Raw genomic sequence first — 14282 nt, forward strand, 5'->3', positions numbered from 1 at the left:
ATAGGCGTGAGCCACCGCGCCCGGCCAAGCACAGGCCTTCCATGTCTGAGAAGATCCCTCGGGCTGCTGAGGCCCATGGTCTCAGAGAAAGGACACAGAAGGCACATGGGAGGGGCTGGTGACAGGCGGGCATGCTGAGGGCCGGACACGGGCACATTTGATGCTGCTGGGATGGCCAGCAGAGGTGGAAGGGTGAGCAGGACGAGGGGCACGTGGCCTACCGTGCCAGGAGGGAAGGTGCATACTTGGGGAGTATGAGCAATGGAAATGGAGGGCGTTCCCACTCAGTGGGGGCAGCGGCTGATTCTCACAGCTACGTGGAGGGAGATCCACAGCTACCGTCATCCCGGGGACATGAGCGAGGACACTCCACTGGACTGCATGGCGCCTCGGACCCACTCGAGGTCACTGGATGCTCTAGCAGTCCCGGGCTCCAGTTCCCACCTCCCTCTTCAGCCCCTGCTCAGTGTACACCAAGCTTGAGTGAGGGTCGCCTGACATAATGTCCATCATTCCTGGCACAAGCAGTCCCTGGCAGCCTCTTGGGCAGCCTGGGTGATGAGGGGATTTGGAACCTGGGGAGGCCACAACAACTCCATTAGTGCTATCCACGGTCCATCCTGTTACACAGCATCATGGCTCTGCTTCCTCTCTGTAGGTTAAAAGGTGTTTGCAGGAGCAAAACCCTTCCTTCATCGCACAGTGTGAATGGAGGCTTGTGTCTGTACCGCTCTTTCAACAAGTCCCTATGAGGGAAAACTGGACAGGCCACTGCTGAGCTGGAGGTACGAGGCCTAATCCCGCCCCTCTCTGGCTGTGTCTTGGAACGGCACATGGCAGGGGCAACAACCTGACACCGGAGCACTTGGAGAGAAGGCACCTCATGGCACAGGTGTCACCTGGGTGACCACACTGGAGGCTCAGGCAGGAATGGCTACATGGGGAAGGAGATGACCTACACAGCAATGGCCTCCACCCTATGCTGGGGAAGGAGTGTCTGCTGCAGAGTTATCCCGAAAACACAGCCCCTAGGAGACGTGACATCCCCACCTCCACCCTGGTTCAAACAGTGGTCTAGCAGAGGCCTGACCCATGGCAGAGTAGCTGGGACTACAGGCGCCCACCACCATGCCCAGCTAATTTTTTGTATTTTTAATAGCAATGGGGTTTTAATAGCGATGGGGCAGAGGCGGGGTGGCATGTTCCAAATCCCAGGCCCCAAAGGAGTCTGGAGAAGCCCTCAGGAGGCCGCCAGGTACAGCCAGGACCACCAGGGCACAAAACCTGCCCCCACATGAAGGTGGAGGAGTGCCCACAGCCACAGGAGGAGCTGAGCCACCCAAAGGCATACTTCGGTGATGATGACATGGAACCCCTCAGATTTGCCACAGTGACAAAGCCACGAGGCACCCCAAGAGTATCTCCCTCAGATAACCACAGCCACATTTCCCAGACACAACCAGCACTCACAGGCTGGAGCTATGGGACAGACATCATCTCAAAGAGAAAAAATGACTTATTTCTGATTTTTAAAAAGTTCAATGCCAATTAATACTTTAGGATTTGCTGGGCGCGGTGGCTCACGGCTGTCATCCCAGCACTTTGGGAGGCTGAGGCAGGTGGATCTCGAGGTCAGAAGATCCAGACCATCCTGGCTAACACAGGGAAACCCCGTCTCCACTAAAAATACAAAAAAATTAGCTGGGCGTGGTGGCGGGCGCCTGAAGTCCCAGCTACTTGGGAGGCTGAGGCAGGAGAATGGTGTGAACCCGGGAGGCGGGGGGTGCAGTGAGCCGAGACCGCGCCATTGCACTCCAGCCTGGGCGACAGAGCGAGACTCCGCCTCAAAAAAAGAAAACAGAAAAACTTTAGGATTCAACGATTTTAAAGCTGGAGGATAGACACGCTGCAATCTTATGGAAAAAATAAAGAGAAAGAACTGAGTCAACCAGAGCCAGGCACAGCCTTAGCTAAAAATCACAAGGCTAGGGCCCGTGGCCTGGGCATGCTATGTGGAACCCCAGAGCCGCAGCAGCTCTGCACCCCACCACCTCAGGCAATTCTGCCACAACAGTGATGTGAACATCTTGCTCCTGAATACCCAACTCCACAGGGTATGATTTTATCCCAACCTCCACCCAGCGAGCGCTGGATCTGCCCATCCAGGCCACTTGCTCGAGACACACTTGGGCGAGGCTCCCTCTGAGGTATCCACAGGCGCCAGGTAAGCACCAGGGTGAGGGAGAAAGCCCTTGACCTTGGGGGGAGAGGTTCTAATGGCCAGGGAACCCACTCTGTTACTCACTTGCTTGGAGCCTGCAGGGCTGGCCTTTGCCACAGGGGCTACCCAGGAGCGCTTCTATGTGCCTGAACCACCGAGCCACGTGGAAGAGCTGGGGGTCAGCAGGCGGGGTCGAGAGCTGCCTGAACGCGTCCACGTCTGCCTGGGACAGTGAGTACCCCTGGACATAGCTACGCGTGCTGAGGTGCTCGTTCAGGGCTTGTGCCCTGGCTGCCTCGTCACTAATGCTCAGAATGGACCTGTAGTCAGGAGCTGCAAAGACAGAGGGCACACGGTGTCAGGCAGCAGGCAGGCAGCCAGAGGCCGCCAGGCAGAACTCAGAAAGACAGGGACCAGGGGATGGCGCGGGACCAAGGAAAAAGGTGCTCAAGCCCTTCCCTGGACGCCAAACATCCAGAACAGGCAAAGGGACCGGGCAGCGCGTCGACTGGGGTCGGGGGAGTGACTACCTAACAGGTATGGACGGATTTCCTCTTGAGTGATGAAATGCTTTGGAACTAGACAGAACTGAAGGCTGCATGACAACATGGTGCACCAGATACCATGGAATTATGCGCTTTTCATTTTATGTCATATAAATTACTTAGTTTTTAAGTTTTTAATTTATTTTTTCTATCAGGGAAAGCACAAAACGGTTCCACACTATCACACATTGTGCAGTTCAGTTTCCGACATTTGTGGAAATCACAGGAGTCAGCCCATCTGGAGCGTAATGGATAAGCCTCGCCTCGGGAAAGCTGCCTACACCATCGTGGTATCCCTCCTGCCAGGTAAGTACGTTACGTTACGTGAATTTTACCTCAATGTTTTAAAACTCACAACAAAAATCTCCCAAACCAAACCAACTTCAAGTCTCTTTGCCACAGTGGCACCCTCTCCCTCTGGGTGCTGGGGGATGAGGGGTAGGGAAAACCCCACACTGACAATGTGTGCCATTTACACCCCTGTACCAAGAGACAGCTGGACTCTAGCGTGCCTTCTGCAGGTCAAGGCCACAGCCTCAGGAGGACTGAGCCTCTTCAAAGGACCAGCCCAAGCAAGCACAGGGCTGCCAGGATAACGTGGCTGCTCCAGCCAGCCTCACCTGGCCCCTGGCCCCTGGCCCCTGGCTCCAGGCCCCAGCCTCCTTCCTTAGAGCCTTCAAAGTAGTAAGCATGCACCTCCACCACTCAGGTGTGTCATTCAAGGACCCAAGAGCCGCTGTTTTGCATGTCACCATCGGGAGGAGCGGCAGAACCCTAATTTTCACCACTGCCAGCTGTAGACAAGGCTGCCTTGGCACAGGCACGCTGATCAGCCCCATGGCATTGTTCACTTGAGCCCCTGCTCACCCTCCTTCTCCTCCTTCATTCTCCCTCTATTTTTTATTTTTATTTATTTATTTTTAGTTTTTAGAGACTGGGTCTGACTCTACTGCCCAGGCTGGAGTGCAGTGGTGCAACCAAGGCTCATCACACCCTCAAAATGCTGGGCTCAAGTGACCCTCCAGCCTAAGCCTCCCGAGTAGCTGGGACTACAGGCACATGCCACCAGGCTCAGCTAATTATTCTCCCTTTAAATTCAAAAGTCACCTCTGCTGAATCGGCAGGGAACGTAGCTCCTTCCCTTACTGTCAGGAATTAGGGAATAAAATCTGTCTCACGATTCTAAGGAATATCTGCCTGCAATTACCTCCGACACCAGAGTCGGGGACCAGGTGCTGTGTCCACAGCCCACCTCCCTAAAGTGGGGGCACAGCAGGCAGATGGTACCATGTTTCCAGCCAGAGGAGGGAGGGAGTCTGGTTCCTGGGCCCATGAGCACAAGTGCATCCAAACCTTGAACCAGTGATTGTGCTTGCTGAGAGGACTGTGGGAAAAGGACCAATGCTTGCTCCTTCCACACAGACACCCTCCCACCCCAGAGTTCACTCAGGGTGGGAAAGCACATGTCTGGCCACCCCTTCCTGGGCACAAACAAGCTGCCCGACATCACCGCCATGGGGCGTGGATGACCTGCATGTCACAGTCCCCCTCTCTGCCCTCTCCCATTTCCTTTTGTCCCCCATCTCTGTGTTTACTCCCTGGTATAGAGCCAGAGTCACCCCAACCAGACCCACGCAGCTGCTGAAAACAGAGAGCAGAGTGTGTTGTGGGGGCAACTGCACACAAATGCCTTTCTCTGCTTTGCCTAGGGTGGGGAAAACCCTTAGTGTCAGGCCAATAACTGGCATTTCCCACAACACTGTGGTGTCAGCAAAGATGTGTCAGAATGGAGTGACAGCTGCAGCAGCAAGAATGTCCCCCTGGGTCGAGTTCTTCACCCGCCAGGGAGCCCGCGGAGCCACGTGATGCCCCAGGGCCCAGCCTCCATGGCTGCCGGAGAGGATATCCTGAAGCCACCTGCAGTAAAGGGGCGGGCACTGTGTGGGAAAGCCTTCCTGAAGTCTCAACATGGATGCAGGGCTTAAAATGACTTCCTGGGATGACTCTCGCTGGTGGGATGATGAGTGCAGTGTCCCTCTAACTTGCCCTGCTTCCCTCCCCCTGCACGGAGCCACTGTCCCATCTGACCCCAATAAGATGGCCACCCACTCCAAGCAGCCAGAGGCACCCAGAAGCAAAGCTTTGGGCACACTCTCTAGCCAAAACTGGAATCACACCCCTTTACGAGTTATCCTTATGAGCACCTATAGCCAACCCATGGGAGGATCCAGGGCCTCTAACTCAAGAGGCTTTGGACTTGAGAGTCAGCCTTTGTCATCTGGATTCCTGCAAGCCAGACACCGCCACCTGTAGCCAGCATGGCTCTCCCCTCACAGCCACAGGGCTGCTGCAGCTTTGCTGAAAAAGGAAAGTTCACATTACTGTCCCCTAACACCCACCTCGCCAGCAGCACAATCCCGTCCTCATGCTGGCCATGGGCCCCCACCTGGCTCTCCATACCCTGGTCACGGGGCCCCTCCACCTGCTGCTCCTTTTTTAGGAGGAATGCTCCCCAGACACCAGCAGGCCCCTTAATCCTTCACAGCTCTGCTGGGTGCTGGCCTCCCGACCAGGGCTTCAAGGACTCCCGGTCCATATGGTGCCCGCCTCTAGACCCCGAGTCTGGCTGCTGTTTCCGCAGCACCCTTGTCTAACATATGCATGCGTTTCTTTCCTTCACCATCTGCCCCACCGCTCCATCTACCTTAGTCACTGCTCGATCTTCAGCATCTACAAATGAGCGTGTGACATTCCAGATACCAGCTAACGTTGCCGAGGGAACAGATCAGTGGACAGCAGAATGGCACCACAGAGTGCCTGCCACCGGTGGTGGGCTGGCGTTCCCCTATGGCACTGGGCCTCACGTACCCTTCTCAGAAGGACACCTGCACAAGGACCAGTGCTGGGAACCGGCCACAGCCTCTGCTGCTTTGAGCCCCCAAGGGCTTGCTTAGCAGGAGCCCTGCTGCCCAAGGATACCAGAGACACAAGAATAAGTCACTTTTCACTTCAGCTCTTCCAATAGTCCAAGGAAAGAGAAACACAGGGGCGGGCTCTGGCCCTGCTGAAGGTGCCAGGGGGGTGCTGGGAGCCCTCGAGGGCCTGTGAGCTCACCTGCCCCATCCCCACAGTTACAGGCCCAGTGTCAGCACTGGCGCTGCTGGGGCTTCCGTCTGAGAGAGGAAGAAGGCTGCTTACGTGGACATGTGCTCTCCTCCCAGCTGGAGATGACATCAGGGAGGACGGAGGCGGAGGCAGACCCACCATGGCAGCTCCAGGCTCCCCAAAGCGAGGTCCTGGAAAACTAACTCTAAATAAATATCAGACTCCTACAAACTCTTTTGCAGAGCAACTTCCAACCGGGAGACTTCTAGTTTAGCTGGATATTTCCCTCCAACAGCTCTGCAGCCGCCAGCAGTGGTCCCATTTCATGATAAAGAAAACGAAGTTCACTAAAGATTAGAGAACTTGCCAGAGGGATGGACAGAGCCGCAAGGTGAGCCTTGTCCCCTCACGGGTCAGGCCACAGTTGGAAAGCTGTTCCCCGATGCTGACCCTCCACACTCCTCTCCTGTCCCCTCCCTGAGCCTTGGTCTTCTGCAACTGCTCATGCCTGGGTTGGGCTAGACAACAGCAGCACCCTGAGAAACAGTGACGCAGCGTCGGCTTCCAGCTCAGACAGCGAGCTGACAGGCATGCGCCTCTCACACACAGAATCGACTCTGATGAAGAGACCACCAGCGACAGCCCGAACACTGACAGTGACGGTGGTTGATGGGGGGGTTACAGGTGATTTTAATTCCCGCTTTTTCCTCACTGCTCACATTTTCTGCGGTCAGCATGTTATTTTTAAAATGAGAAAAACATAAAATGTCCTAACGGCTGCAGCAGCTTTTGAGTGCTGAAGAAGCAGTCTGGGAACTGAAGCTGCTGCAGATCCGCTCTCTGGAGACCTGAGGGGCGGCCCTGACGCCCTCCAGGGCTGAGTGCCTACACTCACACCCACGACGGCATTTCCTCATGGTAAAACACGCTCAGAACGTCCGCCTTGTAAAGCTACAGGCCATTAAGTCAAATTACACTTGTAAAATGTTTAAAAGCTGCCTGGCACAGAGTCAGGGGCCCCGCTTGCCATCATTATTATCATAATCGCTCTGGTATTATTAGGGTTATGGTAATAGCCGCATGCTACACACAGAGAATTTCCTGGAGTTTTCCTGGGTATCACGCACTCATTTTTATTTAATTAATTTTATTATTTTAAAAGTTTATTACCAAATCTGCCTTGATCGTGGATCACATCATTCTTAAATGTACCGTCTAGAGCAGCCTAGACTACTCATCAAAAGGGAACCAAGTCCACGCTTGAGAAGGATCTTCTTAGAGCAGAAAGGTGCTGGTGCCCAGGGAAGTGGAGAACAACAGGCTTCCATGAGATGGACGCAGTCAGTCATTTGGGTAATTGTGGTAGCTGCATTTAAGTGTGTCTCGAGGAAACACATAAAAATAGATCAGCTATCAAGTGGTCATGGGTTTGAGCCAGGCTGTGGTCTATCAGTCTGATGCTGAGATCAGATGAGAACACTTCTGAGCAGATGGAAAACCTCCCAGGGGCCTGTTCCTCGACACTGGCCCTCACTGTAGAGCCTGCACACTCCGTGCCAAAACTCCTGCTCTGCCCCCATGGGAAGGAATGTCCACTACCGGGTGACCTTGCAGTTTAGTTCATCAACACATTAAAGGACACGGCAATGTCCCCAAGGTGGAGGGTGGTTATCACTGGCTACAAAGGTGGAGTCTCTACAGAACATTTGTTGAAATCAAATGCAAGTACCAAGCAATCACTCAGCACAGATACCAAAACAAATCTACACCAAATGAACCACATCCCAGACACGTCAAACAACCGTGGCAGTGCGACCTCTCCCTCTCTCTGGCTCTTTCCTATCAGCATTTATTTATTTTATTTTATTTTTTTTTTTTTGAGACGGAGTCTTGCTCTTGCCACCCAGGCTGGAGTGCAGTGGCATGATCTCGGCTGACTGCAACCTCCGTCTCCCGGGTTTAAGCGATTCTCCTGCCTCAGCCTCCCCAGTATCTGGGATTACAGGCGCCTGCCACTACACCCAGCTAATTTTTGTATTTTTAGTAGACATGGGGTTTCAACATATTGGCCAGGCTGGTCTCGAACTCCTGACCTCAGGTGATCCACCCACCTTAGCCTCCCAAAGTGCTGGGATTACAGGTGTGAGCCACCGCGCCTGGCTTCCTATCGGCATTTAAACTTCTCCCGGCTGCCCTGTTTCTCTTCCTGCCTTCCCTTGAGGCTCTCCCAGCTCCACTCCAGGCACAGTCCTGGTCTGCCATCAGTAGCAGAATCTGGGGGCTCCATAGAAGTCACATTTTTGCACCCACCAGAGACCTGCCAAATCAGAATCTCTGGGGTGGGCCCAGCAAGGAAGGTTTAAACTAGCTTCCCCATGGGTGGGCAGCTCGCTAAAATGCAGACCCTTTTACAGCAGGTCTGAGCTCCTAAGAAGTGCCTTGGTTTGGTGGGGGTCTGCACGCCGCACTCACCCTGACCCTTTGCCCTCTGAATCTGCTACTTCTAAGGTCCCACTAGGGTCCTCATCTTGTGGGTGTCCAGGCAACACCTCACCCTGCAGGTTACTCCCTTTCTGCAAATGTTTCCCTGGTCCCACCCCGCCCCCCACCCTCTACAGTGGCTCCTCTTGGGTCCTTCCCAGTGACCCACTCCCTACCCAAGAAGTGCTCAGAAAGAGGACTGGAAAAAGCCCCAGACATGAATCGTGGGGAGGAGAGAGGGGCATGCACCCCTGCTCTCACCAACTAGGAGCCAACACCACCCACTCCCAGAGACCAGAGCCTCCTCCCACAGGTGAGGGCTCACTCACCTGCCCTGCCTCCATCTCTCCTGATCACCAGCCCCGGAGGTCCGGCTGTCACTCGTTCACAAAGCTGGCCCCCAGGCACCCTCTCTCACCCCCAAGAACGGCATCTCCATCTTCCTCCTTACTGGCAGGGAGGTTATTCCTTATTAGGGAAATCCAACATCCCTCACAGTGAGCCTGTGGGGTGATCAGACAGCCATACTGCCACCCAGAGCACCCACACTGGAAATGGCTTGATCTCTATCCCAAGGGTACTGCCTAAGACTCTTCGAATATCTGGAAATATGGTACCTGAGTTCACAGAGGAGCAAACATTTCATGCGGCTCTGGGGAACACATCGAAGGGCATCTGCTTCATTCTCGTCTGCCTTAACTCACTCGGTTGAGTTACTCTGAGTCTGAAGAGAATCATCAAAGGCAGCACAGCACAGTAGTTAAGGTCCCTACTGAGTCAGGCTGCCCAGGTTGGGAGCCTGGCTGTGCCTCTGGCTAGTCATGATGGTGGAGAGATTGCTTGACTTCTCCGAACCTCAGGGTTCTCATCTGTACAAGGTGCCAGCGGGATCTTCCTCAAAGGGGCTCCTCCAAGGGTGGCAGGAGATAACAGATGTAAAGCATTTAGAGCAGTGCCTGGCACAGACTCATGCTGAAAAAATGTTGGCTGTGTTATTATGAAGACCCTCGAATTAAACCGTATAAAAATTAAACTATAAGTCTGACCTAATGAGTAGCCACCCAAGTGGGATCCCAAGTCTGTATGGAAAGGCCCTGAGGTAGGCTCCGTCTACCCCAGAAATCTCAGAAACGAAACTCATCCTTCTGAAATAACCAGGCCCTTGGACAGGCATCAAGCCTATGCACCTTCAAGACTACAAAGGAGAAGCTGTACACCCAATGAGATCATGAAGAAGAAACAGACGTTCTGAGTCAACTTACGGAAGATGGTACAAAAATGAGGGCCTCTTTGAAAAATCTAGGAAGATGATCACTGAAAGCAATTACGATTGGATTTTATTTCCTGTTCTCATCTTTGAGAGGTGTGTGTGTGATGGGAGGAGCTGATAGTAAAGGGCAGGTGGGCCATGCTCTGGGGCAGAAGAACACCGGCTGGAGATGTTGTGCGCAGGCTGAGGACTGGGCAATCTGCCTGCTGCCCTGACAGCCGGGTGGGCAATCCCAAGCTACATGCCAAGCCCCAAAAAGAAGGCAATTCTTACAAGGCTCTGAAAACCTAAAATTCTGAAGCTATTTTTAAAAACAAGATATAAAACACTACTAATACGTCGTTTACGTTCACAAATGAACAAAAACACATTTTTACTTTGAAAACAAACAAGCTCTAGTTTTCAGCATGGACACAGCACTTACTGAGTGTGCCAGGCACTGTTCTAAGTCCTTCCCATCTATTAACTCATTTACGCTCCATGCTCCAAGGTAGGAGCCATTACCCATGGTTTGCTGTGAGGGGGGCGCAGGGCTGGGACCCTGGCCCTGCCAACGTGGTTCCGGAGTCGGGGCTGTTAACCATGATGCTGTTTTACAGGAATCTGGGTGACTTCTGAGGACTGCCCGGCTCTGGGACGGGTGGAGATGGTGCTGGAATCCAGGCACACAGGTAGGGTGGCAGGTGGCGTGCCTGGAAGGTGACTACCTCCTGCCACTAGGCACAAGAGTGTCGTCCTGTCATCTGGGTGTCCCCACGCCGCCAGATTACCCAGGTTGTCAGAACTACCTATCTATAACCCAATAAACCCTCAGGGGCAAAGGGCACCACCGGATGCCAAGGAAACCTTGGCGCGATCTAAACTGAGGATGGGGGCTGGAGGTGTCTTAGAAGAACTTGCATCTAATTTTTGCAGCCAAGACAATTAAAAAACTAGACACTGAGAATGTTTCCTTTGGAAAGCCTGCTCCAGACTGTTAGGGATCTGGGCTTTCTGATTCAGTCTCCTGCCTTTCCAGCACCTAAAATTTCGCTTGAGGGACAGTGAGACAAGACCCACTGGTCTCTTGAGGTCTACCCGCTGGTGACATGAGTGACTGGGGGAGCTGACACAGCTGTGTCCCTGGGGAACCTCCCAGGTTGGCAATAAAGTGGGGCAGTAATGCTCTCACAATCAGCTTGCAGTGGACGGCCTGCGGAACTGGAGATGAAAGCCTTCGTAAAGCCCCAAGCCCTTTTACTGTGTGTACGCGTACCCCTGGCGTCCTCTGCCCCATTTCCCTAAGTACCAACCTCAGGTGCCCTCCGCCCACCTCCCGGAAGCTGCCAGGTCTGGGCAGAAAACCAAAACAACCCTTGGGCCTTTGTCTCTCCCCCAAAGTCCAGCTGGGGCAAGAGGGGGCGAGGACCCGCCCAGGCACCGGCTGGGGAGAGGCTGTTTGATGTAGGGCCACCTCCCGGGGTGAGGATGCAAGGGGACCTCGGCAGGAACCAAGTGAGGAAACTGAGGCTGGGTGGTCTGGACAGCGCCCTGGCCGGGCTCGGGTCCCCGCGGGTCTGTGCTCCAGCCACGGGTCCGGCAGACCCTCACGCAGGGGTCCCAGTGGCCGTCCCTCGGAGCCGGGCACCCGTTGTCATTCGGATCCTAGGACGTGCCACCCCTCGAACCTCAGGACCCGCCGCCCCTTGGACCAGACGACTTGCTGTCCCTCAGACCCCGGGCACTGCCGCCCCTCAGACCCAAGGACGTGCCGTCCCTCAGACCCCGGGCGCCTCCGCCCCTCAGACCACGGACACAGCCGCCCCTCAGACCCCAGGCACCCAGGCCCCTCAGACATAAGGACTCGCCGCCCTTCGAGCCGAGCACCCCAGCCGCCCTCAGCCCGGCCCGGTCGCGCCGCTCACCCTGCTGCCCGGAGGAACCTGCCATGGCTGGGAATCCCGGACCCACAGCTGCGGCTAGAGACACTTCCCAGAATCTGATGCAATCACCGCCCCGGAAGTCCCGCCCCGCGCCGGGCCCGTCTTCCGGGACACGCCCGGTCGCTAGGCAACCACCAGCGGCTCAGGATGTCGCTGGCCCGGAGCATGCTGGGAGCTGTAGTTCAACCCCGGCGACCCGCTCTCTGGAGCATTGCGCGGCAAAGCGTTCAGTGTCCGTGCTGGGAGCAGTCAGCCCAGCCGCGGGGAGACAGGCACTAAAGACTGAGTGTCCTATAATAGGTGTTTAAGTCACCATTGCACTAAGTGCCGTGAGGACCAGGCCCAGCCTGCAGGTCAGAGGCGGCCTCGGGGCTGGGTGTGAGACGGGATGGTTCCCAGGAGGCCGACGTGGAGCAGGGCCTGGAGATGGACCGGAAGCGCGCTCCAGACCTAGGGACCGCCCTGCCAATGACCCTGCGGAAAGCAAGCCATTATGAAGTGTTCCGTGAACAGGCTTCAACATCTCCTTCTCAGACCCCATTCTGGAGCCATCCCCAACCCCGTTAGGGCTCCTGCCTTCTGTGGGCATGATGTCATCTCCCAAGGATATCCCACCCAAGGTTCGTGCACCCACCCAAAATGAGAGGAAGCGCTATTTGAGAAACAGAATTTTAGTATGTCAAGAAAAATTATTAGCCAGGAGTAGTGGCTCATGCCTGTAATCCCAGCACCTTGGGAAGGCCAAAGCAGGAGGATCATTGAGTCCAGGAGTCTGAAGCTGCAGTGAGCTATGATTATGCCACTGCATTCCAGCCTAGGTGACAGAGTGAGACCCTTTCTCAAAAAATAAAAAAATCAAAAATCTTCTAGTTACTTTTTGGAACCTCATGTCTAATTTCATAATAAATTCTAAGGCCGGGCGCGGTGGCTCACACCTGTAATCCCAGCACTTTGGGAGGCCAAGGTGGGAGGATCACGAGGTCAAGAGATAGAGACCATGCTGGCCAACATGGTGAAACCCCGTCTCTACTAAAAATGCAAAAATTAGCTGGGCATGGTGGCGCTTGCCTGTAGTCCCAGCTACTCGGGAGGCTGAGGCAGGAGAATCGCTCGAACCCGGGAGGCGGAGGTTGCAGTGGGCCGAGACTGCGCCATTGCACTCCAGCCTGGCAACAGAGAGAGAGACTCTGTCTCAAAAAAATAAAAAAATAAAAAATAAATAAATAAATAATTACTTCTAAATTCTATTGGTGGCAAAAAAACAAAAGCAAACAAACAAAAACAAGAAGGAAGAGTTTGTTTACATTTCTGCGAAGCCCCTGTAGCATGTGCCCTAACTGTTGCCCAGGATGTGGGAGGCTCTGTGAGATCCCAACTGATCCCGAGGAAGGGACCAGGTCCCGGACTTAGGGGATGAAGGTCTGGCCAGGTCCTACCATGACTCTCACGGTGTCTGTTACTCACTCATCACTCTAGGACCATGAATCACCCAAGCCCAGCTCGGCCACATGCCTTCCTTGAGGAGGGAGCCAGAGGGGCCCAGGAGAGTCAGAAGCCTCTTGGAGGTAAACAGTCGGCTAAGGCTTGCCCCGCCCTTCCTTTCTCGCACTGAGAAGGCCTCCTGACATCAGGTCAGGCAAACCAGAGTTTGGCTGTGAGACCTGGGGTGAGTTTAACTTCTCTGAGCTTCCAGATGTCTTGTTTTTAAATCTGCAAAGTGGGGACGGGTGCGGTGGCTCACGCCTATAATCCCAACACTTTGGGAGACCGAGGCAGCCAGATCATTTGAGGTCAGGAGTGCGAAACCAGCCTGGCCAACATAGTGAAACCCCATCTCTACTGAAAAAAAAAAAAAAAAAAAGTCTGCAGAGCAGAACTGGAAAACGATCACCTGCTCAGGTAGCCAAGCTGTGTCCAAGAGTGCTGCAGTGTCCAGCAGCAGTGGGTCCCGCCTCCTCGGTCCTGCTGCGTCCCAGCCCTACCACCAGGGCGAGGACAATCTCTGAACCTCAGCATCCCCCTGGTGTCGTAGTTCGTTGGGACGGCACATTGGGTCACAGGTTCTTATGGGTTGAATGATGTCTCTCCCAAAAGATGTGGAAGTCCTATAATCACCAGGACCTGTGGATGTGACCTTATATGGAAATAGGGTCTTTGCAGATGATAAAGTCGTAAGATGAGGTCATTAGAGTGGACCTTAATCCAGTATAATTGATACCCTTGTAAAAAGGGAAAATTGGCCAGGCATGGTGGCTCATGCCTGTAATCCCAGCACTTTGGGAGGCCGAGGCGGGCGGATCACGAGGTCAGGAGATCGAGACCGTCCTGGCTAACACGATGAAACCCCGTCTCTACTGAAAATACAAAAAAATTAGCCGGGCGTTGTGGCGGGCGCCTATAGTCCCAGCTTCTCTGGAGGCTGAGGCAGGAGAATGGCGTGAACCCGGGAGGCAGCAGAGCTTGCAGTGAGCCGAGATCGCGCCACTGCACTCCAGCCTGGGCGACAGAGCGAGACTCCGTCTCAAAAAAAAAAAGGGAAAATTTCAGCTGGGCATGGTGGCCCACGCCTGTACTCCCAGCACTCTGGGAGGCTGAAGAGGGAGGATGGCTTGAGCCCTGGAGTTTCAAGTTGCAGTGAGCTATGATTGTGCCACTGCACTCCAGCCTGAGTGTAGAGCGAGACCCTGTCTCAAAAATAAATAAATAAGTAAGTAAATAAATAAATAAATAAATACACA

At 54.2% G+C, this 14282-nt stretch overlaps 1 protein-coding gene and 1 non-coding gene across 5 annotated transcripts in view; both read right to left on the bottom strand.

The window, feature by feature from the left end:
• CARS1 (cysteinyl-tRNA synthetase 1) overlaps positions 1 to 11645 on the bottom strand; it is a 55917-nt gene extending 44272 nt beyond the window's left edge. The window contains exons 1-2 of one of the 4 annotated variants that reach the window (XM_023183460.2): positions 11527 to 11638; positions 2306 to 2554 (exon numbers count right to left, since the gene is read on the bottom strand). In XM_023183460.2, the coding sequence (XP_023039228.1) occupies positions 2306 to 2554; positions 11527 to 11551 (274 nt within the window). In that variant the 5' untranslated portion in view covers positions 11552 to 11638. Of the gene's footprint in view, positions 1 to 2305; positions 2555 to 11526 lie in introns of all 4 variants that reach the window. The other 3 variants (XM_023183463.2, XM_023183461.2, XM_023183462.2) reach the window with 3 other exon arrangements.
• LOC111520649 lies at positions 2919 to 3080 on the bottom strand. Its single transcript, XR_002724730.1, has one exon. It is a non-coding gene; the product is annotated as a U1 spliceosomal RNA (small nuclear RNA).
• Positions 11646 to 14282: the final 2637 nt, after the last annotated feature.

Source organism: Piliocolobus tephrosceles, chromosome 13 (assembly GCF_002776525.5).
Source record: "Piliocolobus tephrosceles isolate RC106 chromosome 13, ASM277652v3, whole genome shotgun sequence".
In the NCBI taxonomy this organism is placed as follows: domain Eukaryota; kingdom Metazoa; phylum Chordata; class Mammalia; order Primates; family Cercopithecidae; genus Piliocolobus; species Piliocolobus tephrosceles.